This window comes from Pseudonaja textilis, chromosome 2, assembly GCF_049901715.1.
Source record: "Pseudonaja textilis isolate UNSWEBS1 chromosome 2, rPseTex1.2, whole genome shotgun sequence".
NCBI classification, from domain to species: domain Eukaryota; kingdom Metazoa; phylum Chordata; class Lepidosauria; order Squamata; family Elapidae; genus Pseudonaja; species Pseudonaja textilis.
This window is the reverse complement of record NC_141991.1, coordinates 74,744,824-74,772,377: the sequence shown is the minus strand read 5'-3', so window position 1 is coordinate 74,772,377 and position 27,554 is coordinate 74,744,824. Positions and strand designations below refer to the sequence as shown.

General features: G+C 36.5%; 1 protein-coding gene across 1 annotated transcript; it reads right to left on the bottom strand.

The window, feature by feature from the left end:
- Window positions 1–22: 22 nt before the first annotated feature.
- GFPT2 (glutamine--fructose-6-phosphate transaminase 2) lies at window positions 23–26,564 on the bottom strand. The gene is made up of 19 exons (XM_026696554.2): window positions 26,326–26,564; window positions 19,996–20,103; window positions 17,698–17,796; window positions 16,255–16,380; window positions 15,383–15,441; window positions 14,620–14,754; window positions 13,945–14,006; window positions 13,705–13,784; window positions 13,227–13,344; window positions 12,491–12,654; window positions 11,014–11,109; window positions 10,809–10,906; window positions 9,643–9,763; window positions 8,920–9,077; window positions 8,177–8,291; window positions 7,481–7,608; window positions 6,797–6,964; window positions 2,659–2,820; window positions 23–1,929 (listed from the first exon to the last, which is right to left on the bottom strand). The coding sequence occupies exons 1-19, from the start codon at window positions 26,330–26,332 to the stop codon at window positions 1,885–1,887; spliced, it is 2,049 nt and encodes a 682-aa protein (XP_026552339.1). The 5' UTR covers window positions 26,333–26,564; the 3' UTR covers window positions 23–1,884.
- Between the last annotated feature and the right edge of the window lie 990 nt (window positions 26,565–27,554).

Here is a 27,554-nt window from a genome sequence, read left to right as displayed (position 1 = left end):
CAGATGCAGCAAAATCAAGACATTTCTGTAATCAACGATTTCTTTAATTTGCATAGCGTTTTGATGGTATGATAGTTAAGTAAAAACGGTCACAAAATATGCAGTACATTTATAGGGTTAAATACAACTATTCAAGAAAATATAGTCTGAGGCACGTATAATGTATTTTATCTAAACACAACAGTTCAACAGAAATACAATCAACTTTAAATGATGTTTGAGAAGTTTTCATTCACAGCAGTACAGAAATATAAAAAGTCAGATAAATGCAATAGAAATTCAGTTAAAAATACAACTGCCCAAAGTAAAATAATTAATATACAAGTGACTGCATTCACATGTTATGTTTAAATCAGATTTATTTGTGGTCTTTGAACATTTCTGCTTGGCTCACCTATAGCTTCCAACTCTGGTTCGTAAGCAGGCAGAACATCAGATTTCCTGATTTAGTTATATTAACCAAACCACAGAATGGGATTTTATGGTTGTTTGAGCTGCTTTGGCAGGAGGTCAGGCGAGAGTGAGTGCCTCATTTATTTTGTCTTAATGAGATGTGTAAATGTAACAAATTAATACACTTAATTAACAAGGATTAATTCATAGGCATTATCTACTAGTAGAGGTAACCCATATGCTAAATAACTTAAATGCTATACATGTGTATAAATACTTTGTATTTAAAAGTAAGACAACAATTGTATGTACATGTACCCAAAAGCAAATCTTACCAATTCCATAAGGACTTGGTTTGAGTAAACATGTATAGCATCAGGCTGCTTGTAGTGTTGATTTATTCACAGTAACTCAGAAAAAAAGCTATATACATATATTGCACAGTTGTAAAAAACACTATTCATTAAACATCTGTAAACAGTTTTTTTCTTTCTTTGGCAATTTGATTATTTCAGTAATGCTACAAGCAAGAGCACTTAGTAAGGTATATAACAAATATTTAAAGGCACATTAAGCAGTTTTCTCCCAAAAAAGTAAGGACATCTTTCCAAATATTTTCTAGTTAACAATATGCTGGTTATTGGTTCATTTCTCTCATGTCAAAAAAGTTCACAGTAAAAAAAGTTACAGTTTAAAGTGAAGGGTCAGAATTATTAGAATACTTGCTTAAAACCCAATATCTCAGACAAAAAATAATCATAGGTTGTCCTGTGATTTCTTTCTCTACCATTTCCTAAGCATCCTATTACATAAAGGATGGGGCTGTCTGTAGCAATGGTAGATGTACACATATATTTTATATGGATGGTTGTGCCTTTATTTCTAAAGCTGTTTGCATGTTTTTTTGGTCTCTTTAATAATATGTGCGTTTTGCCTGTGTTCTTGTGGACAAACTTTCTGGAAAGAAGGATTGTATATGCTTTGCTTCTAGATTGCTCCATTTTTTTAAAAAAAAAAAAGTACATAAGATTTTGGGATTTTTGTTAAGGTGTTAAGGCTTTTCCTAATGATATTTTACTGAGCTTCATTAGTTTCCCTTCTGAGAAATTGCTATTGATCTTTTAGGAAAATGAGATGTTTGGTCTCTGCCTTACACACAAAGAACTCACCTTCGAAAGAAGAATGTTAACAGGAAAATTAAGGATTTGGGAAAGAAAAGCATTTATCCTGATGAATGGTATCTTTTAAAACTACTCTTAAATTGCACTGACAAAAATCAAAAATAAACCAAGAGTCCAAGTTTAGACATAACAAGTTGATTAAAATAAATCAGGATTTGAAAATCAATTTCAGATCATGGCTTCAAACTGCAAAGAAACAGCCATGATTTGTTACGTGGTGAATTTAGTCACTGAAACCAGCCAAAGTTAGGTTAAACAAACCCTAACTTAGCATCAGGAAATTATCATGCTATATTTTATAACATAATCCTTATTCTACAGTCACAGATTTAGCCAAATTTCTTGGGAAATCCACCTGGAAAAAAGAAAAAAAAGATTATCATACCACAACAGAAATTATCCCATTTAAAAGGAACATAAAGGAAAATAAAATATCCTAATGGCACTATGCCTTCCCAAACTATGTAAATATATGTCAAAACTACTAATATCCTTAGGTAGCTGGTTTGACTTCTGCTTGATTCTAACTTTTCTTTGTTTCATTTCATTTGTACCATGATCCCAGACCCTACATTCTTTGTCATCATTTCATGTGTTTGTAATCTTTTTACATGCTAAGAAAATGACAACATCTACAGCATGGGGTCAAACTCACGGCCCACAGCCCAGATGTGTCACATGGCTGGCCTGGCCCCGCCCAGTTTAGCGAAGGGGGAAAAAGTCCCAATACATCACATGATGCTGCCAGGATGATATGAGTTTAACACCCCTGATCTACAGTATTTAACAGTGGTGATTCTGCAAATAATCTCACCATAATCACTGCTTGGCTCTTATTCCTACATTTTGGATAACAGGAATCACACACCAAGCAACATGTGTGGTTCTATCTTTAATGAAGTTTGGTTCAAGTTAAAAGATGCCTAAATACCAATCATTTCTTAATCTTTATAGAGACCACAATTATTAATAGCTATTTGTTTAAATCCTATCACTCATTCTTGTGACCAATTTGTGAAGAAACTAGGAAGTATCCAACTGTGCTTTGCTTTAATTAGAATGACTAAATATGGAAGTAACTTACATCATATCCTCTGAGAACAGCCAGGTGGAACGAAAGCAGCTGTAGAGGGATCACACTCAAGACTCCCTGTAGACAATCAACTGTCTGTGGCAACTCAATTGTTTTGTAAGCAAATTTTGAGCTCTCCGTATCTTCTCTAGAACATAAAATAATAGGGCGGCCCTAAGAAAGAAGTAGTATGGATTAATATTAATGATTAACCAATTATTGATTATATATAGATTTGCTGTATTTTGCAAACATTTTCCAATATGCAGGTTATTTTTAGTATTTTATTTATTTATTTATTTTTATGCTGTCCATCTCACCTATAATATTTAAATTAGGTTTTTATCTTTGTAAGTCACCCAGAGTCACTCAGAGTGAGTTGGCCATATACATTTTCATAAATAAATAAATGGAGCAAGAACATTAATAAAACAACATTGAAAATTCCATTGCATTCAACTAAAAGAATGCATATAGGTAGTGATAATTTTGGCTTCAATCTAAAATGCAATAGTCTAAATGTTTTAGTATCATTACTGGTAAATGTTAGAGCTGCATTAACCCGATATAATATTACATGTAGTCCTCATGCTATGACAGAAATTGGGACCCGGATTGCCATCCCTAGGTGATGCAATTCCAAAGTGCAATGTTGACTGCATCGATTAGTGATAGCAATCCTGACAGCCCCAAATGGCAAGATCCTCAGGTAAGGAGCTTGGGGTGCCACATTGGGGTGGGGAAGGACGGGGAAGGCTTGGGAGGCCTCATGCAAATCAAGGAAGGCCAGGGAGAACTTAAAAGTCTCAGTGTAAGCTTCACAAGAGCTAAGGGGAAGCTGAAGCAATTTACCAGAATGACTTGAGATTTTTCTTGCCAGGTTCTCCATCTATTTTGTTTGTGGGAAGCTGGTAGGAAAAGTCCCAAATGGTAGTCACATGATCTTGGGATGTCATAATTTTGAGCTGGACACCCAAACACCTGGATTGCAATTACTTGATTGTTGGGGTGCTACAACAGCTGAAACTTCAGACAATGCTTGTACATCCATTTTTTTCAAAGTTTGTTGTAATGTTGAATTGAATGAATGGACATAAGCCAAGGAGTGTATCACTACTTTAACAAACAGGAAACATTGTACTTCAAAAAAAAAACCTTTTTTGTCTTCACTTGCCCCCAAGCTCCCAGCAAATTACAATTTTTAGAAAACTAAAAGCATGTATCTAGCAAATATGGCAAATTAAAACTGTATAATGGACCATATAAAAGTCCAGAGATATTACATGCTCAATTTATTTAAAACTAGAACCTGGAGAGAAAAGAGAATTCCCAGTAAACGCTACAGAATGCACTGCTACTGAAAGAGCAAAAAAGGAGAATCATAACATTCAAGAAATGCAACATCTCACTTTTTCTAAGAGGAATAAGTAAATTTAATGATGGAGTGGTAGTGACTGAGATCTTCTTAACTATAACTTTATGGATAATGTGGAGCAAATGGGAATATTTTCCCCATTTTCTCTTGTAACGCTAATTTGAAATCACTCATTCAGAACAGATAAAATCCTCATTCAATTGGCTACTTATGAAATGACCAAATATGCCAGCTAAGTCAGCTGACTTCAAAAAGAGATTGTATCCATTATCTATGAATTAATTATTATATTAATTATTAAAAGCTGTTTTAATAAAAACAATTTCACTGTGTCCACTATCAAAGGCATACCAGTCAAGGAAACAAGAAAAGCCCTTTGGCTAGTTCCAAACTCTGTAACTCTATCATGAAGAGAGATCAAATTAGCTTCACTTCTTTTTCTTTGACAGCTATTGACTTACAACTTTGGCTGTTAGGATGTCCTTAAGAGGTATCTCCTTTGACTAAAATTCTGTTCTTGGTAAGTTCATCGATATATCTATCTACATAGTTCCCTGAAACAATATACAAGTAGTTTGCTATTGTCTTTTTGAGAATATTTTTTCAACTTTTTGATTTAGTTAGCAGCACTGAAATCCCCATATTCTAGCTAATTGTAGATGACCGAAACAATAACAAAGGATGGTTTTTTTTCTTTTAATGGGGGTTTATCTTGTTTTTATATTACAAGAGTGGTAAAGAGAATAATTAGGTTTTTTATACTTCTGTTATAAAAATATAAATCCCTGGAAAAACAGCATCAGAATACACTGCTAGCAACTCCTTGCCAGTTAGAACTAATTAGAATTTGAAGATTTTATGGATTTAAGAGTCGATAATATGTCTTCTTCAAAAGATAGTTTTTACAAAATTGTCTTTTCTCTCCCACTCTTTACCTCTAAACTCTAAGCAGTTTACCTAGCTTTGAAGAATCTATTTCAGCTGAAAATTACACATTCCCAGTGATCTATCTCCCAGATCACAATAGTATGACATAATTATACTGTTCTTAATATATTATTAAATTATTAATATTGTACACATTGGGTCTCATAACCTTAGTGACTCAAATAATGTTTATAAAATTAAAACATGTAAGAAGGCTTGACAGGATTAATTCTATACTTGAAATAGCAAACTCTGAACTCACAAACCCTCTATTTGCTTTGTCTCAATTAATTTTAGTAAAAATTTACTTTGTCTGCTTTTGGAGTCAAATATGTTATACCCTGAAATTTAGACAAAACTCAGGTCCAGAAACTTTGGTTTTAAATCCTAAGACTGCTAAACCAGGGTTTTGATAAATAAGGAATTTTTGTACAATACTCTATCAGATGTTTACAATGTTTATACTTATGCAGTGTTTAATCTCCCCTAGTTGCCAGATATATATAGTTCAGGCCTTCAGTAATACATTTTATTTAAAATATAAAGTTTTTTCTGAGAACTAAGAAGATTTACAGTGTAGTCAGGGGTGGGATTCAAATTTCTTAACAACCAGTTCTGGGAGTGTGGCCTAATTTGTGGGTGTGCCTTGGTGATCATGTGACTGGGTGGCATGGCTTGCTGATTGGGCACGGCTTGGTGATCATTTGACTGGATGAGCATGGCTTGTACATAATTATTATAAATATTGATGTAAATATTGATTTTTTTATGAAAAAAAAGCAACTTTTACCCCAAAGCAGGCAGGCAAATTGAGTTGTTCACAGAATCACAGATTAACTTAGATATTATCTATCTGCAATCAATTACCTGAGTCTGCACTGAAAAGCTACAGTCCTAAGGAAGGTTCGGCTCTGCTTTTAGATTAGCTAGAAAGCAAGAAATCCAAGGATTTCCTGTTTCTAGCTAATCTAAATCTCCTGGCAGAGCAGAACAGCTGGTGGTGGTGGGGGTGGGTGGGAGGAAAAATAGCAACTTACCAAACCAGGTAAGTTGGATGGCTCACATGCCAGGTAGGGAGTGAGTGGGCGGAGAGGGGCAGGGCCAGCCAGTGGTGTGATTTGCCGGTTCTCTGAATTGTGGACAATCGTGTGTAGTGTTTGCAAGAAATCATCAGCTGTGCTGCCTGGACAGTTGACAAGTACTGCGCTCAGGTGCACGGCGTTTGAAAATCCTTGTTTCCTGCTTTTTAGACCTCAGCTGTGCCGCGCAAAGCAGCTGAGGAGGGAAAAGCAGGGAACAAAGGACACCCTAGAGCCTGGGCAGGCGGGTGGGCCAGTTTGGTGTCAGCTGCTCTTCGCAGCTACAGGTTCTATAGAACCGGGTCGAACCGGTAGCATCCCATCCCTGAGTGTAGAATTGTTTGATGCAAGTATTAAGGTTTGTAATGCCTCATTCTTCAAATAATCTTTCAAATTTCAAATGATGAGCTTTATTTCAGTCTATAGATATTCCCCGATGATCTTGTTCGTGTAAGTTCAATATTATTTAGGTCTTTGCTTAGAGCAAATTCTCATCTAGAAAGCTTTACAAGTCTCAGTAGACTTCTTAAGAATTCTAGAATTTCTTAATAATTGATAATATAACATCTTAATAATTCCAGAGTTGACATCTGTTAGAGGCAAGCAAAAGCATTCCTGTTTAGACAGGCTTTTGACCCTGCATGTTATTCCTGCTGAAATAGGATACATAAATAATATACTTCATTAATATATATTCTTTGTTGTATTTTATTCTTTCAACAAATGTACACATTAATCATAAAAATGAAATGCAAATTACAGTGTTTACCTGTCGGGCAGTGACCTGCTGTAAAGCATTCTGGCACTTGGTAAAGCAGGGATCCTTCATAATTATCATAATAACAGGCATTTGTTTATCTATAAGAGCCAGTGGTCCATGCTTCAGTTCCCCAGCCAGGATGCCTTCAGAATGCATATATGTAATCTCTTTGATTTTCTGCAAACCAAATGAAAGACATTCACAAAGGACAAAATAATAATGCATTCTGTTGCTGATAACAATTAAACACACATAAATGGCACCAAAGTCCGAACCCCAAAGCTGCTTTTTGCATGTCCCAATTTTAATTAGTGATCATTGCTATGATATGCAATTTTTGGAATTGCCTAGTACATTCTTATTCTTAAATTCAAGCTAACATCAAATATGTGTTGAGTCTAAAATGGAGAATCCCAAGTAATAACCATCCATTAAAACATTAATCATGTATCCTTTCAGTACACTTTAAAATTTATTCTACGGATTTCTCTCTACATTTCAAGTTTAACGAACAGACTTTGCAAAGCATCAATAGTTTTGTATAAATTGGGGCTGTAGATGTGTTGGTGAGCAAATAATTCCTGACCTGAAACACGTATCAATCTTTTTATTTTCTCCAAAGCACTATTTAGAAATATTCTTTACATATAAGTTAGTTGTACTTTTGAAAAACTCAAAGTTACGGATTCATACCAGTGCCCCTTCCAAGCAAGTGGCATAATTATATCCACGACCCATAACCAAAAGTGATCGTTGTTTATATAGTTCAAGCGCCAGATCATGTATTTTCTCATCCAAAGACAGTACTTCTTTAATCATCTCTGCCAACAAATTAAAACTGAGAATTAATTTCATTCTTGCAATACTATCAAATTTCAAAATATTTCAAAATACTAAAATTGAAGATTTAGACAGACTACATCAATTAATTCATCTGCTTTACAGTATAAAACATACTATTTTACCCTTTGATAGCACCTAATATTTTTTCCTGAAATTTTATATTGATACTAGTTTTAACAGCTCTTTATCCTGAACCCTTGAATAGTTTTTGATCTTCACTAAAGACTCACATTTGAAAAAGAGAGAGAGATTAATTTAAAAAGCAGAACTCTTAGCTTCATGTACATAAATGTAAATTTCCCTTCTATTAACAGTACATCCCAGATTTACCTTCAAAGCATGATTCTATTTTTTACAACTGAAATCCAGTTTTGTTCTCCTATCTTTTTCTCAGCAGAGAAATTAAGTGCAAGCAAATAATAAGAATCCTATACCTTTCAAATACCTTTTGAAATACCTTTTAAAATTACAAAACCAAAAATTGATTTACAAGTTCATGACTTTTCACCTTTTCACAACAAATTTTAATTCCCCATTTGAACATACCAGGCAATGACTTTAAACTACTTATGATCTCCTGTCTTCTTTTTTGCAAGGATATCCTGTCTTCTGACATCATCAGACCAAACAGCACGAGAGAAACGAACTGGCTGGTATAAGCCTGAAGATTTAAAAAAAAAACCTTTATTTGGTTGTGTAGTGTATGATCCTGTTAGTATCTGCTTTGGTGAAACAAGAAGGACAACAGTACAACACTATGGATTATCAGATCCTGGCTCAGTCACTCATATCCATAGGTAAAGCTGCAGAAGGGATGCTTTGAAATCCTGGATAGTCTCTATACAGGGGTGTCAAACTCAAGGCCAGTGAGGTGCTTAGACCTGGTCTATGGGGCTGCCCTGGAAAAAGCGAAGGACTGTTCCGTGGTGGCTCTGCCAGCAAAAACAGAACTCAGGGGGAAACACACGCGCCCCGCAAGCTCAGTTTTCTCTGGTCTGCAGGACTGCAGGAGGCCGCTGAGGCTAAACATGGGCAGGCTGAGTGACATCAAGCTGGCCATGCCTACTCTTGCCACAACCACATACACCCCACCCTGAGGTCAAGCACAACCCTGATGCGGCCCTCAATGAAATAGAGTTTGACACCCCTGCTCTATAGTATAGATAGTATTGAGTTTCTTGCAACACAATGCTTTCTTAACAAGGTAGATACTTTACTGCTGTTCCAGGCAATACCAAGGCTATGATTTGGTCCAAAAGAGAAGGTCAAATACAAAAAAAGAAACTTACTTTTGTACTTGCAACGCCAATTTCAGGTCCTGCATTGATATGCACACCACAATCTGTGTCTCTGGATATTGAACTTCCCACCGTGTTTGTGATGCCAACAGTCAAAGCTCGACGATTCTTACAATACTGTAAAGCCATCAGTGTATCAGCAGTTTCTCCTTTAACACATTATGACAATGACATTATTACAGATTAAGAACGGCAGTTGAATTTAGAATGGTCTGACCTGCTCTATTCATCATGATACTGAATAACTTTCCTGTCTTGTGAACTTGCCAAAGTGTTATGTTTCTTGGCTGTTTTAAATAGGAAGTAAGAATTATCCTCAAAATATTTAAAAATGACTGCCATCCATCTGTTTAGCTTTAGTAGGATATAAAATATCAGAGAATATTCCTCAAGTCAGGAGAAGATTTGTGTTTTAGAGTGCAAAATCAAATCTTAAATTGGCTCCAGAAATAGTAGTAGTATTTTCTTTAAAATACAAACAGTTTTGAAAAACTGCCAGATGCAGTTTCTGAGACACTCAGTGGAAAGCCCATTACACCAATAATAAAAATCAACATGAATTATAGTAACAAGATCTTCCTCTTGCATGTAATGTAAATACAATTAAAAGCTTGCAATCAGGAATCTTGGTATAAATTAAGGCAATAATATATACGAAAAGGCACATTTGTCAAATTCCCAATATTTCCCAAATTAAAATGTAAGGCAATTTACCTGACTGGCTGATAAAAAAGCACACATCATCTCGAAATACAGGGGTATTCCGATCCAGAAAATCACTAGCCAGTTCCACCATGACAGGTAGCTCAGTCAGTTCTTCCAATACTTGTCGTGTCTGAATAAACATAAAAACAATGTATCTGGCTTTAATTCTTTTTTGACATCATGTGAGATTGGCATATTAGCCGAGTGAAGCAAATTAATTAATTTTGAGGAATAATGCAAATTACTATTTTAATTCACATTAAAGTGTTCACGATGAAACAGACTCAACCCAGGTTGGCAAACAGATGAGATAGGCCTGTATACATACACTCTGCTTATTTATTCAACTATATGCTGAATATATTCCTTGGGTTATGACAGGAATTTGGATCATTAGTCAAGAAATATAACACAGACCAGCATTTTAGAACACCCTTGAAGCATTATATATCCAGGATGTGGCTGCACCTACAAAGATCAGAATCATGTAGATTTGTAATAGTTTATGGAAACAATATTTGCATTTTGGAGATGCAGAATGGTAAGAGTTTCAACACTTTTGAACTCTGAAGGTGAGGAAGACTCCTGGGAATACCACAGGTAGGCAAGAAAACAAACAAAAGGCCAAATCAAATCAAGCCAGAGTTTTCACTCAAGATACAAATGGCCAGGTATAAAATTATCATACTTGTGACACTTTGTGCAAAGACATCATTCTCTGGAGAAGTTTACAATAAGGGTTCCTTGGTGCTTTCTAAGCTTGGTTGTTTTCTTGCAGATGTTTCATTATCCAAACTTCAATGCTAGACTAGTTTAGATGTTACCTAGTTTAGGTAATGAAACTTCTCCAAGAAAACTACCAAGCTCAGAGAGCACCCAGGACTCCTGAGCTACAAATATTCTCCTTTATCAAGTTTACAATGCTGGAAAAGATGGAATGAAAGAGAAAGAGGATAACGGGTAACAGGTGGATAGATTCAATTGCACTGATGATATAATCGTGCACTATTGGAAAATCTGAAGGACTAAGCTGGAATCAACATCAACCCAATCAAAGAAATTCATAGTTCTCTTGAGTAATATCCCTCCCAAAGCTTGCTCTTTAAAAGATAGAAAACTCCTATAAACATACAATGAAGAAATGTATTACATATGTTGAAATATTTTAAACTTACAGCCACAGCAGCATGATAACTGGTTCCACATCCAATAATTATTAATCGATGACATCTTCTGATTTCTTTCAAGTGATCTTTCAAGCCACCTAAAAGAACTATCATTTCCACAAAACAGAAATGATATGAAGACTTTAGTTCCGGGCAAATTCCTATCAGACATTAATGGTAACATTAATAGAACTAGAATTTTCCTCGAATTTACCTTTGTTGGTTTCAAAGTTCACTCGTCCTCTCATAGTATTGAAAACAGATTCTGGTTGTTCAAATATTTCCTTCTGCATGAAAGCACTGAAATTTCCTGTTGTTGTCATTTGAATAAAAAGGGTCTGTTAATGTTACTATTTAGTCAAGGATGGTATTTACAGCAAAATATGGCAGTTTCAGTCATAAGCCAAATTGCTTACACTTGGTTAAAGGAATGCCCATGTGACTGATGAGAGTCCTCTTTGGGCCCCTTTTGGCTATTATATTACCGAACAAAAGTTGTACTCCCAAGAATTAGATTTTTAGTAACGTTTAATTTTCAGGACCAGTTAGAGGGTTTTGTTCATTAATAATGTAGATCAGATAAAGAAGACTGAAAATATTTTTTTAAACGTATTCTACTTACAAGCTTAACAGAGCCTGGAATTTCCATTATATATCATGACAGTCAAACTACCCAAATGAGCAGCCCCATTTTATGATATATGACATATTTTGTGGCAGTCGTAAATGCCAGTTTATAGCAAAAAAAGCCATAACTCATAGCCTTATGACTGTGGGACATTGCAAACAGCTCTAAATACAGGCGAGTTGCTGAACATCTCAAATACAAACATTCTATAGTGGGGGCAGGTCTGTTGTAACTTCAAATTCAGATCATAAGTACCTTTTGGAGAATTCGTTGTAATTTCATTGCAGACTCACTAAGTGACTGATGATAAGTCAAGGATCTATCTCTAGCACTACCATGGCTTACCTCATTTTATGGCATTTCAAAATGATATTGTTTATATTTAAACATGACCTTGTATGTATAAAAAGGTCTTATAAAATACTATATAGCCTTTTTTTAGTTTTATAATAGCAATACATAGACTATATTGGTGTTCCTATAAATCTCCAATGCCAGATAGGTAGAATATAAATGGTTTCAATGTTTATTTTTTATATTTATATACTGTTCAATCCCAACAGATTCCAGATGATACACAGAAGCCTTAATAACTTTACAACAAATATTAACACGAAACAGTACCTAGGAGGTCTTCCAGAATAACTCCCGTTGGAAGAAGGTCCATGAAAAAAAAAATCTTTTAAGCCCTTCCAAAAATGGGAAGGGTAGTGAAAAGTGTATTTCCTGAAGGATGAATTATACAGTTGGCGCTAACTCCATAAAGTCCATCCTTCTAACTTCTCACAGCCTCCTCGTGTAGATGAAATCCTTAACAGACCTGTTCTAGGTTGCTCTAGACAGGCATGGCAGAATTATGTTGTAAAGGCAAGATGTTAACTTATTATTATATTTGTTAAATTTATTTGCCAACTATTTCGTCATGGAGCTATAGAACTTGATAAGTCAGAACTAACACTTTCAGTACTTTCCCCCAATCAGTCAATTCCTTTTTTGTGGCTAAATCTGCACCTGAACTCTCATGGAAAAAGATTAAGTTGACACTAGGAACTGCTGGGCTTACCCTTCATGATTTGCTGCAGCTCCATTTGCAAAGTTTGAATGGCTCGAGATGGGTCATCGGTAGCGGCACGTTTTAGCCGATGAATGGAAAGCTTTCCATCAGCCACTGCTGCAATGTCATCATCTTCCAGAAAAATAACTCTGTTTGTGTGCTCAATTATGGCACTGCCAAAATAAATAAATAAATAAAAATCCAGGTAAGGTGTGAACATTCAAGTGCAACAAAGCTTTGTTCTGCGGGTGTAGATAAGAGCTATAAATAACCAGAAACATGAATTATGCATCATCCAGTCCTTGACTGCAGCACATGCATGTCAAGTCATAGATCATCTGCACAATCTAAAGAATCTGGAATCTGCATATAGCTACCAGGAACAGTTGTATTCATTATTATTATATTATTGACATTCCCATATACTATGTCTGACCATGCTGAACACACTTTTAAGAATTACCATTTAGATTTAGAACCAAAGGCTATTTCTCCTTGGATATGAGCCAGAAGCATTTCACCTGTTTTTCCAGAATTATTTTGTGCCACTGGTTAACTAAGAATCAGAACCTACAGCAGCTTTACAAAACAGCTTTAAAATTATTTATTGTTGACAAACAATTGGCTTGAGCTAAGGACCCCTCCTCAAACAATGAAATACCCTTATCGCCCAGAGGAATGAGCATCATTGGGTTGGCGTGCTTCGCACAATCCTGCTAAAGCTACACGTCATTATGTCTGTTACCTTGCATCCGAAGCAAAGAAAAATTCAACTGCTTTATCACCCACAGCGTGAAGGCAGGTTGAACTGTCCAGTCTTTTCATTTGAGTTTTGCATATATTCTTTACATTTTCTATATTACCTGTCAATGAAAAAACATGCACGTGTAACATCTTTAAATCAGCAGAGTACCCAAATTCATCAGAGCTGAAATCAGATTATTGAACTTCATGAATTATACCAGAATCATTACTACCTTATTAAAATTACTAAGAAAATGAGGCAAGAATGTTATGCATACACACACCATTTTAATTTCAATGTATAAATTTAACATTTTGCAAAATTTTGAAGTAAGGGTTTATTTAATATATATAATATTTTAGTATCATGGATTTGTAGTTAATGGACTGATAAGAATGAATTCTGGCCAATATAATCAGTTCTTTCTCCCCCACAACCCTCCCAAAATACCAGGATGGTAGTACTTATAGCAACTTACATGTTCGATATAAAATGGGGATTTGTTCTGTGGAGAGCTTAGATTCACTACGAACTCCAATAAGCAGAGGACTCCCCCTCCTGACAAGTGATAAAACAACAATGAAAGTGGTTATATTCATTTTAAGAAATATATTCAAGTATTTTTGCTTCAATGAAGGATCTAAATCTTGGGTGTAAGCTCTGTGCTGATATATATTTATCAAGCATCATAGCTCAATTTATAGTTTAATTTACTTACCTGGTAGCAACAGCTTCCCCTGGATAATGGATACTTTTGAATACCAGCGCAAATGCACCTTCCTACATAAGAGGAACATTAATATTAAAAAAGGAATGAATGGGATGCATATCAAAATTATCTAAAGAATCAGTAAGATAATATATTAGTCAAAATTCCCTTTTCATATATTTCATGATCCCTAATAAGGGAGTAAATTAAAAAAGCAGCAAATACACTTCATTCACTGACAATGTAGGGGGACAATTCCCAATTAACTCCATCAGATATATATCTGATGATGAACATATCAGCTTCCTGATTTATCAGTGGGAATACTTGTAATTTTAATTCATATCCAGCTGTAGAATCCATATATTGAGTGGTTATTTATTAGGTGGTTATTTCAAGACTGCAGCCTGACCCTTGATATCAGATTGGTAATTCTAAACGAAAACAATTGTAGGTTCTAGGAATGCATCTGGAATTCATTTGAGTTTATGTCTCCCTTTTCACCTATGTTCTGGACAAGCAAATGTTTTTGTGAAAAAGAAAATATAGCAAGGCATTTTGAAAAGGATCATCTCTTTCAAAACACACCCAACAACTTCATTTTGTTAAACTCGGTAGGTGAAGGCTAATTCAATACTATGTAAACATTACCAATGCTAGGAAATAAGAGAATCTCCCACTCACCAACTGTTGAATGACTCTCTCAACCAAGACAGAAAAATTCACATCTTCAGTTTCTTTATTATCATATACATATTTGATTAATTTTGCAATTGTTTCAGTGTCTGTTTCAGATTCAAATTCATACCCTTTTGTCTCCTAGAATGTTTAAAACAAGCATTAGATCCGAGTTTCCTACCTCAGGCTATTTTCATTCCTAGCATCAAGGGACATCTAATGCCTTGATCACTACTGCTCTAGTTCCAACACCCCAGTATGATCACATTCACAAGACAGATTTTATTTATTTAGATTTTTATTTATTAGGACTTTATTAAACATGCCATGGAAACAGCATGAAATTAATGTTGTCTCATAACAATATAGAATCACAAGATTAATTCCTGCCAGAAACAACACTGTTATTCTCTAGCTCAGTGTTAGCCATTTTAACATCTTTAACGTCTCACACTTAGCCATTTTAACATCTGAGCTGGGGGATTCTGGAATCTGAACTCCACACATCTTAAAGTTGCCAAGGTTGAGATATTCTGCTCTAGCTGATATCCATACTGGCCCGTGCTAACACTGGGATCACATAGGAAGGGAGAGAAAAAACTGAAAACAAACCATTCTCTTTCTAAGGGGGCACTGAATCTGTAACTCGTCATCTGGCATTAAATATAATAGTAGGCAAGGACAGATCTCTCTAAAGAACTAAAGCTTTACTTCTACGTATAAAAATAAGTCTGGAGTGACACAGTTTTATGATATGCTGTCAGCTTACCAAAAACTTCCGAAGGTCTTTGTAATTTGTAATGATTCCATTATGGATAACAACAAATTCTGAAAGGAATATATATGGAAATAAATAAGAGCAAACAATGACACTTTAATTCAAAAAGTGGATCGAAGCTGTATATTTATTAAATTGGCCCTTGTAAAGTAGAATTCTAGTTTTCTGTTCTTTCAAGCCAACACATCATGGCCAGTTTGTTCTCTTTCAAAGAGACAATGAACAGCCAGTTCCCAGAGTTGCCAGATGAACTGCTGAGCAGCTGCAGGGAGAGGCAGCTGCAATACCCAGTAACCAGGTCTCATAAAATGAGGAGTCTGAGCTGCTACCCTCTCCTAGGCCAAGGGCTTGTCAGGCGATGAGCAGAGCAAAGGCATTCTGCAAGGCTCCTTGCCCTTCTAAATGAGAAACACTGGACTGCTTTCGACTTGGGACTCTCTCACGGCATGGTTGCTTGACTTTGGGTGATTTTTCTAGTGTGCATGCCTGTGTGCGTATGCGCATTTGCACTCACATTTCTTTTCCTGCTCATTTGCTTCAGAAACTTCTGCATAAAGTTTGCAACCACCTTTCTGTGTTTGTGAATGCACAGCTTGAGATAGATCACAATGGATGTCAAGTGGTATAACTAAACCAGTAAAGTTTTGGTTTAAAAATTAGAGGATGTTGGTTGTTTGGAGAATAGTGTTCTAATGCCAGCAGATTTGACTCCTTTTCTTTCATGTGTCAGGAATATTACACATGCAAAATTGGTTTATGAATCACCTATCTCATTTAACATACACTAATATGCGATAGCGATTGGTTGGTTTCAACAACTACATCTAAGGAATTCTGTTCCCCCCCCCCCAGAAGTTACCTACCATTACTTCTATCTGATCGTTGGGGATGACTGTTGACAGCATTTGGTACTCCGTGAGTAGCCCACCGAGTGTGAGCAATGCCAAAATGTGTGTCAAAATCTGCCTTTAAATCCAAGCCTTCTTGCTCTGTACAGGAAAAATGTATAATAATTTATATTCAAAATGAAACGCAATTCTAAATTTCCAGCTTTTCAATAATGGTTTGTGGCTACAAAGTTGGGGTTTTTTTGCATTACGACCATCATCAAGCCCAGAATTACAGTTGTAAGTCATTGTGGTAGTTAAGTAGGTACTATGTGTTTGCACCCAATTTTCTTACCTTTTTCGTGATGGTCATTAAACACTGTGGCCATCAAGCAAACACAGTAGTTGTTAAGCAAATCCATTTTATCCAATGGGCAGGTTTTGCCAGAAACCATAAGTAAATGCCAGAAACTGGCAAAAAAGATAAAAATTGTTGTCACATGGTCATAGGCCATTACAAATGGCCCTTGAACTGGTTGCCAAACATCCAAAATCCAATCATGTGACTGCGGTGTGTGAATGTGTGCAGTTGCCGGAACTTTAAAATTGGTTCATAAGTATCTTTTGGGGGAGGGTCAATTGTTATTTTGAACAGTCATTAAGTGACTGGTTATTAAGTGAGGACTAGAAGCAAAGAAGTATGTTCTAACAGTATCACAAACACTACTTTAAACATATTTGATGCAGAAATCATCATACACAAACGCACACACAGTTAATTTCTCAGTACAAAATACATCACTTCCAACGTTGAGCAAATTCAAAATCCAGATGAAAATATCTAACACTGCATGAAAGTCAGTAATCATTTTTGATTTGTTTATATTTTGGTGAAAGAATCTGCTTTAAAGACTTTTTATTAAATTATAGCCAAAAATGATTTAATGTTTTGTTAATGACATACATAACTTGAATTGCTTGTTTTTTTTTTCTTATGACTTCTGTTACAGTTAATTAGATCTCAAATGAAAATATTATTTACATCATCCTCATGTAATAACTGGTAGATTTACTTCACAAAGTAGAAAGTCTTTCCTAGGATATTCTTATACCTGTCAGAGGTTAGATTCAACATGACATTGAAATATTAGTGAAAGGCTTGGCTTGTGGGATGTACTACTGCATGTACACATAATTCATATTGAATATTGCTCCACAATCTCATATTGTATCATAACTACCATTATATACACATGAATAAAACTTACAGAGGAAAGGTAGTAAAAATGTTCAGAAATCATTTGAGAGTAAAATGTAGAATTAAGACAGATGTAATTTTTTGTTTAAGAAAATGTAATTGTAATCCCATCAATTGGTGATTAATAGTACTTCTTAGTACTATTAGTACTTCTAAATAAACCTGCTATATTAAAGATTGGCCATAAATATAACAAAATGCAGATGTTGTGTTATACTTACTTTGCAATTCCTCATCAAGAGCCTTTACTTTTCCTTTTTTTTTCACCAATTTGATGTACCGTTCTTTATCTTTATTATTATTCCCATCAATTGCAATACCTGTAATATAGAATATATCTTATTGTATACTATTCCTGATTATTTAACTTACTGTGCACATATGCTTAAGCAGAATATCAGGATTTTTTTTTTCAGCAGATGAGATATTTTGATTTATATTTTAATGAGAGGTTTTGTCTTGAAAATCCTTTTATAAAAAGATAACCATAAAAGTATTTAACATTTTGCTAAGGTTTCAAAACTTGCCTTGCCTGGTTTTCCTTTTATATCTGATTAAAATTGCTATTGATTGATCATGCAAGTTAGTGTTGACTCATAGCATTTCTATTAATTATGTGTAAGTCATTTTCAATTTAAGTCATCACATACAGTTTGTCTCCATAATGATGTATTCCTAGCCTGTTCTTTCAAGTCTCAGCTCATCACTACTGTTGCTGAGTCTGTCCATCTTGCTCCTATGCATCCTCTTCCTTTCTTTCCTTCCACTTTTCCCAGTTTTTCACGGAGCTGGGTCTTTGCATAATACGTCAGAAACAGGAAAGACTGATCATTTGCACTTCTAGTGAAAGCACTAGGTTGATTTATTTGATGATCCACCAGTTTGTTGTCTTGGGTGTTCATACTATTTTCTAACACCAAACTTCAAAGGTGTTTGTACTCTTTCTATCCTGTTTCTTTTTATCCTTTTTCTTCAAGCCTAACTTCCACTTTCATGGAGGATCATGGGGAATGTTAGACTTGCACATCATGGCATTTGAATATCTTTTCCATTATCGCTACTCTACCAAATGTATTTCTTGACTGTCTGTTCCTTTTCTACAAAGATATCCTTTGATAGCTTCACTGATAATTCTAAAGCTGGTTGCCCTACCTTTTGCCATTTATAGTCTGCTTTATATTTAATTTTAGTCCCCATTTTTTTCATTGTGCTCTTTGACCTTAGTACTAAGGGCTTGCAGATTCTTTGCATTTTTGGCTATCAGGGTAGTGTCATCAACGTAGCACAAATTATTGATGTTTCTTTCCCCCCAGTTTTAAAACCATACGCTTATTCTTCCAATCCAGCTTTCCTTAGTATGTTGTCAGCATTCCAAGTAATGCACCATTGAAAGGAGAACTCCGACGCAGGTAGATTCCTCAAAGAACAATTTATTGGATACACCATATTGGCACAACTGGCAAAAACAGACTCTGAAAGTTCCCACAGCTTTCACCTAATTAAAAAGTAAAAGATCCCCCTTCCCCCCAGGTCACATTGTCCAATAGTGGTGATGGCAGGTTGCCTGGTTACTCTGCTCCTCCTCTTCTCAGCCACCGATTGGAATGATCTTGGTTCCCACAAGAAAACTTATTTTGAAGGCAAAGCCGAGCTATGTACTTTTCCCCCTCCCTTTCTCCCCCTCTGCCTTGTGGCAACCATGAAGCCTCAAAGATGGCCTCAGCCAAGTTCGCTTCAGGGTTGACATATGTATTCCATATATAGATTGAAAAAATAAGGGGAGAGAGTGCAGCTCTGTCACACACTCCTCTGCCAAATTAGGCCCAGTCTATTTCATCATGTTCTCTCCATACTGTGGTTTCCTGACTTGTAAGTTGACTGAACCTGTTTTAAGTGACCCTATAGGTTGAAGTTATTACAAAAAAAATAAATACAATTCTATTTAAGATTGTCTTGTAAGTTTATTTGTATCTCACGTCAGTGGTTCAGCAGTTTATTTTTAAACATTATCCAAGAACCAAAGATATCTCACAAAATGAAACTAACATTGATTTTGCCTATTACAAGTCTCTGATTGCTTTAATTATAAACTCCTGCAGGAAGAGAAAAGTGAAAGTGCATGTAACTCATTGTAAGAATTCTTCAGAAATCTGACTCTGTGTGACGCAAACACAGCTCATGTACGCTTCCACTTCTTCAATTATTAAATTAATATGAAATGAGGATAGAATTCTTCCTATGGAAAAGACAGAAATGATTTGTCTTCCTTACAGTGGGCATCACACATTGAAATAACACATGGCTTGTTTTTAACACTGTTAAATAAGCCGCAATAAGTTCACACATCACAATAAACTACAAGCTACAGTATGTAAGACATTGTGGCTGGGTTAATTATAATATGGAGGCCCTGTCAATATCTAGTCTATTCAGAGATGACTTCTAACATGCTTTTCGAAAAGCAATAGAAGCAATATAAGACAACAATTGTCAGGGTCCATGAAAGACATTTTACGCACCTGCAGAATCATACCCTCTGTATTCCAGCCTTTGCAATCCTTTTATCAGTGTTTCAAATATCTCTTTCCTTGTCCGAGGTACTTTGTAGTTCAAATAAGCAAAGATACCTGTTTGAAGAGAGGAGCAGTGAAAAAAACACACTTAATGCTAATGTTTAGCCATTCATAAGTTTGATAAAATTTCCGTCTTGCCCCATTATCCCAGTTTATAGTACAAGTAGTCCTTGACTTATGACCCCATTTGATTCCCAAATTTCCATAGCAAAGCAAGACACTTAAGTGGGTTTTGACCCAGTTTGCCATTTTTTCTTGCTGCACTTGTTAAGCAAATCATGGCAGTTGTTAAGTTAGTTGTTAAATGAATCAGGCTTTCCCATTGACTTTGCTTGTCAGAAAGCCTCAAAAGGTGATCACATGAACTCCAGGACACTGCAACTTTCTTAAGTAGTTGCCAAGTTATCTCTCTCTCTCTCTCCCCCCCCCTCCCCTCCCCCCATGTGAATAAGTTTACCAACTGAGATAAAACCTATTGGTTATTTTATCATGATGGTGTTTCTTGCAAAGATAGGTTTATGACTTACTTGCGGTACATAGTTTTACTAATAAAAAGAATAATTAAAATACTGTTGCCTGATATTTGTAGCTATTTAAATGTTGACACTTATTTGATTATAGTTGACCAATTTATTTTGGTTGACTGCTTATTTCTGATTTAGCTCATTTAAAATAAGAGAACATGACTCTTTTACTAATCAGGTTTTGAGCTACAGATGGCAAAATGTATTATCTAGCACCATAAAGTTGTATTTTTGGAACCACAGTTAAGCAGCTATTATTCTCTGCCTTCCCAAAAATAAGATTTACAAATCTAAGTCAGAATTTAGCCAAGAACTGATCTGGGGAACTCTAGATTATAGCTAGTATTTCACAAATCTACTAAGGAGACTTCTAGTAAAACTTATTAAATGCTGTTTGTGGCATGAATCACAACAGAAACAGTTGCCCCCGATCCAGCACGAAAAATCTCGAGGCTAGGGCTGTTAATAATTTTCTCATGGACTCAGCTCAAGTTATTTTCTATTTTTCCAGAGCAATATTTAAAATATTTCTAACACTTTTGCACAGTCTCAGTATTTATAAATCAGCAGTTTATATCCTCAAAAGACAGACATGTACATGTATACATATATGCATATGTACACATATAAAAGATCTAACAGAGTCCTCATTTGAGGCAATATTTTTATGCTTTGGTCGCTCCAGGAAAGGCCTTTTTGAGGGATCTATCCACAATGGAAGCAGTGTGCTAAGCTCGGTAAAGATTCCTTGTTTATACTGAATTCTAGCAATGCTCCTATTTAAGCATACAAAGAGACTCAGAGGCCACTAGAGACTTTTCATTGAAAATGATAGCAACAGTCTAGACTGCCAAAGAATATATTAGAGCTATTTGAGCTTAAGGAAAGAAAGTTTGGTTTCAACATATACATCCTGTCATACCTCCCATTAACCACATTGACGGTTCACTTTCAAAATATAAAGGCCACAATCCAACACAAAGTTAAAATTCAGACCGCAGGACTTATAGGTTCTTAAGTCCATGGTTCAATAGTAGGTGTGATCAATAGCATTCCCCTTCTCATTTTCCTCCTATAAACAAATGGGCCTCTCTTGTTTTAGTGCTGCTCAGGCTGGTTTAGAAATAGCTTGGATTGTACAATAAATCCAAGAGATAAAATTGGATAGCTTGGATCGTACAATGAAATTCCAAGAGATAAAAAAAACCACAACCTGAACAGTCTAAATTCACAAGGAATAAACTCCTGTATTATATTTTGCATTTTTCCTTACTGAAATGAAAGTCACAAATGTTAATCATAGTTGAAAATACCCTATTGTCTTCCCTAACACAAATGATCTTTTTTTTCTTGCAATTTTATTTGGAAATTGATATACTGTGTCAATTTTTTGTTTAGTTTTAAGCACCTTTTAAATGCTATTATTTTTATAAGCAATAACATTACTATTAGAAACGCTTAAAAATAAATACCTTTAAAAGATATACAGTTTTAAATAAATGTGCAGACTAGAAAAAAAATTCTAAAAATCTTTGTGGCAGTGTAAATAGGTATCATTTTATTGTGACACAAACTAGCTATGGCAAATGCACAAACATGAATAACATTATCCAGTACAAACATTATCCAATCGATAAACTTCTATTGTTAACCAGACCACTTCCCCTTTGACCTTATAATCTTTTCTCTTCAGCATGTTATTTTCATTATTCAAGAGATAAGAAAAGGCTTTAAGTACTTCTGCTTACAGAAGACCTAATCATTGGGCTTGATAAAAACCAAAATGAACAGAGTTGTTTTAAAATGATTGCACAGAAATAATGTCACAGGAAAGGCCCTTAGACTCCAGAAATGAATGAAGCACCTCTGCTGTGACACTTTAAAAAATAGTTCAAGCAGGGAGTTTAGCTAGGAGTTATACAAGCTAACCTTTGTTTTTGTGATTCCCCCTTTAATATCCTAAAAAGACTTTGAAGCTCTTGGTTCCTTTTTCAGGAATGCAACTGGTTGGTAACTGAGTGGGGAAATTCCACAAGAATGTCAATGCTTATTTAACCAAAATCAAGCTAGGATTTTTATATTTTATTCATAACAAGTAAGCTCAGGAGCCCTTCCCTTATCTTTGTTGCTTGGGTATGTACTGAAGCCTTTTCAAACAAATTGCCTTTCAGATGTGTTATGGACTGAAACTCTCAGAATTTCTCAAGTATTGTCGATACTGATTAGGAATCTTAGGTGTTTTAATCCAAGCTAATCTAGGAAATGCCATATTAGGGGGAAATTATGCATTACTCACTATGTTAAAGTTCACCTTGTCACCAAGAAATCTACTTTCCATGATGAAGACAATATGCTAAGTGGATTCATCTCTGGCTATAATTAGCTTTTATTGTAACTATTTTGGTTCCTCTTTCCTCTTAAGAAATACACCATTTTTAAAATGAATTTCCTCCTCTATTCTACAGTGATCCTATATTCACATGCAGTTAACTAGTCAAATTCCTCAACCTACAAATGTGAAATGTACCTATTGACCATCTTTAGGCAGAAAAATATCCTTTAAAACAGTTGAAAGACACCACAAAAAGAATCCGTCCCAACTATAATTGGTCAAGAAGGCACTCTTCTCCTTCAAAGGTGTACAAGGTTGGAAATGGAGGGCCATGCTCAGCACCTTGAACTTTTGGAGGAAGTTCAGGATATACATCTAATAAATAATTTAATAGCGGCCAACTTTGTAACCCTAGGTACTGATAAATTGCTATCAGCTATGCGCATTGATTAGAGTAGCTGGGAATAATAGCATTATAGGGCACCCACATCTAGGGATCCTGTTGATGTGGAATTCTGGAAGTGGTAGCTCCAAAACATCTAGGGATCCTTTGGTCGGAGAAGATTGTACCAGCATTAAACTTTAAGGTTTTTTGCTTAACTGAGCACTATAGTTCTAATGTGCTAGAAATCCCTCCATGTAAAATAATGTACTTAGAAACCTAAGCTTTTTTCTCAATGACCTCACAGGTAAGATAATTAAACTCACTGATATTTCTACATATGGAGTAAAAGATTGGCACAAAAAAGGTCAGCCTGGCTTATTATTTATGATGCTAATTATACACAACTAGATTGCTATGTATAACAACATATGGAAAAATGAAACACCAGATATATTTTACATTTTTTACATAGCTTTTGTTTGGGTGGAGATATTTTAAAGAGATTTTCATCCCAAAGTAGAAAGCTTCCTTTCACCACTTCCGGCAACATTTTTAGAACAGAGTTCTGATTTATATCTTATTTTATCTCACCAAACTTTTCTACAACATCAATAATGGAAAGTGCTTTGAAATCACATCAAACCTTGACCTAGTATTCTGACTCAGCCATATAATAGCTTGATTAGCATTTGGTTGAGCAATGGAACATTCCTAATTCTGAGTTAAAGCACAGATGTCTCACTTTAGATAAAGTGATTTCAGTATGTTTGTTGATAGGTCTTAAATGAGTAACCAAGGGTATCACAAGATATTCCTTATCAGCTTGAACATAATAAACTAATTCTGAACAATTTAGAGGAACTAGGTTTTCTGGAACAAAATAATCTTTTAGAACTTAAAAGTCATTAATTGCCCACCTTGCAAAGAAAATACATGGCTTAATTGTTTGGAAAGAAGCTGATTCTAATATACAAATTTAAAACAAGTTTCATTTGATTTTTCTCCGTCCAAAACCTTATTTATGGTTCAGTTGTATAATCCATACCTACTCACTGTCAAACAATCCATTTTATTATATTTATGGATATTTCCCGTTTTTCTCTATATTATGCCACTGTCATAGCTTTGTCTTTTTTGGATGTTTAAAAGTGCATTGCAAGGAATCGGGACACCACCACTCCACCCCAGCTTAATAAATGCAGAGAAACTGCACATGGGAACAGCTTTATCTGCACTTACAGAAACCACAGCCCTATGCATGTGTAGGACAAACACAGTTTTCAAATTTGAAAAGGGCTTATACTGTTGTTTCTGGTAAAATGCAATTTGAGTGAAAGTTCACTTATCTCAGCCTGAGGACCTATTTGTCATTAATACACGGCAGTCCAGAAAGGAAACTACATACTTGAACGGTCCCAACAAGCAATACTGTCCCAAAAATTCCTGAAACTAAACTCTCATGGTAGTAGTTTTACTTCTTTGTTATGCAAGAATAATTTTAAATGTGTACTTTGCTGATGATCCAATACAAAGCTTTTTTTTAAATAAGTAGAAGTATTCCCCAAGTATGGCATATGGTAAATAAATCAATAATTCACCAAGTAGTATTCCCCAAGTATGGAAAGTTGGAAGAATTATTCTTCTGGGTTCAGTTCCAAGTGGGGAAAAAGACACTGGAAACATGGAGGCTGTTCGGAAAGATGGTTTAATGGTGGACAGGACCACATGGCTTGGAGCTCCAAAGTGAAAAGGATGGTCACATGCTTCAAGGTGAAGGAAAAGAAAAGGAAGGGCTGAGATGCTGAGAGTGCCTGGTTTTATACCCTCTGTTGAGATTTGAATTTGAACTTGTGTTCTGATTGGTTGTCAGACTCCCATGGGGACATGCAGGGGCAACTCTGTAAGGCTGTCCTGAGTTCCAGGCTTGGTTGCAGTTTGCTGGGTGATGATGTAATAAAAAAGGGCTTTGGGCAATTGCTAGAGCTTTACCTGGAGATCTTTGTTATGTAAAAAATTCTGGTCCAGGCCTTAATGGCCCACCCATTAACAAAGGTGGGGTGAGCTTCTACTTCTGAGGTGAGTTTCTGCTTCTGAGTTTCTACTCTTTTTAGGGGAAATATTCTGCCATTTTAATATTTCTTAGGCTATTTCAATTTTCTAGGAGAGACGTGCTAATTTCCTACAGGAACTTGGAGAAGGAAAATTAAAAAAGAACCTTGAATGAAAATTTTAGCAGCTAGCAAATAGCCCTGAAGGAGCCCTTTTGCTTGTCCACATTCACTTTCATTAAAGATTGATCCTGCTGATAATCAGCAATTAGATTTTCTACAGTATCCATTGACTCAGTCACATTTCTACAAGAAAGCAGCTCCTTCTTGTCCCGACTTGTTTTCATGCCCTCACCATGTATCTCTCTCTCTCCCCTTGAGAAGATGCCTCAACCCAATGAGCCATGAGGCCAAACTTGAGTTTGACTTAAAACTGCGGTACTCCATCCAAAACTAAAGGAGGAGGTGGATGCTGGAGGAGCGAAGCTAAGTAAGCACGTGGTCAGGTCGTCCCATTCCAATGGCCACCCGCGGGAAGGAGGGGCAGTGGAAGGAAGAAAGAAAGGAAAAGGGGAAGGGGAAAAGGAATAGAAATGGAAGCGTGGCTTAGAAGCACGTCTCCTCCTGTGCCTTTTTAAGGGCGGTGGGGAGGGAGAAAGAGTTGGAAGGGGTAAAAGCATTCCGCTTCCATGTCCTTCCCGAGCTGCCGGGCAAAAGGCAGCAGTGTTTCCCCCTAAAGAAGAAGAATTGATCTTACTCTTGGTTTGGAACCGCGGGGCTATTTCAGGGCAGACGTTCTTCCGCCCCTTCTCCTTCTCCCTCCTTCTCCCTCTCCCCCTACAAGTGTAGGACGACTACACTCCTCCTGCTTTGGGCCCGCATGTGCAAACACACCCCCCCCCAGCACCACCACTTCGGCCGCTCGAACTGCGCGGAGAAGCTGGCACCCAGCCAACTCGGCTCCCTCCCCTCCCCTGCCTCACTCACCGCACATGGTTAGTCTCCGATCCCGCACGCAGCCCCGTCCTGTCGCCCGGGATGCCTGGAAGCCCCGCACTGGTCCCTGTCACCGCCTCTTTCTCTCTCGCCTGCCGCTTTAATAACGTGCCTTGGACCCAACCCCCTTGGGTGGTGGTTCATTGGCTGAGAGAGGGAGCGCGGGGAGATGGGGCGGGGGTGGGAGGAAGGCTGCTTCCCATCTTCTTGCTGACTTCAGCCGTCAGCCTGACTCACGAGGTGGAACCAAGACGGGTGGGTGGGTGGGTGGGAACGAGACTGGGAGGTCGAAGGAAAGGAGGGAATTTTTATTATTATTATTTTGTCCCCGAGAGGAGCCGCCTACGTCCCGGGATGGGGGGTGGGGTGGGGGCCCTCCGGTTTGCCTCCAGATGTTCCTGAACTCCAACTCCCAGCAACCCACAACCAGCGTGGTCAACGAGAGGTGGAGTTTTGGCATACCTAGAGGTTCCTCCTCCCTAATTAGCGTCTGAAGTGTAGCAAATGGTCTTCGTCGTCGTCTTCTTCTTCATCATCATCATCATCATCATCTCCACCCCGATGAATCGATCGGCTTCATAATAAGCATTGTCCATCCTTCGGCTCCCACAATACTTCTGGGCGTGGGGTGGGGGTGAGGTGGGGGGAGAAGGGGTATTAAAGTCCAATGCATCAGGAGGAAACCTTTTTTTAAATCTTTCTTCCAAGAGATTATGTGCTACTGTTTATCAAAACAATCCAATAGGGCAAATTATAGAAAGCTTTGAAATCTAATCAGACCATTGTTCCAGCTCACTGGATTTCAAACGGTGTTGTTTTCCCAACCGAATTGATGGAAGACAGAAATGGCACCTGTGGGCAAAGGTATGGGCCTCTTTTCTCATAGAAAACCCATTAGCTTCTGGCACCAGGAAAAGACAAAAGATTTAAAGATGCAAGTACTGTTGCGTAACTTTTGTGGACTACAGACATGATCACAAGCATGGGGTAACGACCTACAAACAAGGGGAGGAATAATAATAGGAAAAGTCAGAGAGAAAAACAGCATAATGGTCATTCTAGTATTGGGTGTGACTTAACTTTTTTTTTTTTGCATGGGTGAGCTAATACCAGTTGTGCAATCAAAAATATTGCCTCTGTTTAACGCTTGAAAAACTTGTTGGGTCTTCAGGTGTCACAAGAATTTCTGTGATCCTTTTTTTTGTCTTTTGGGATGTTCA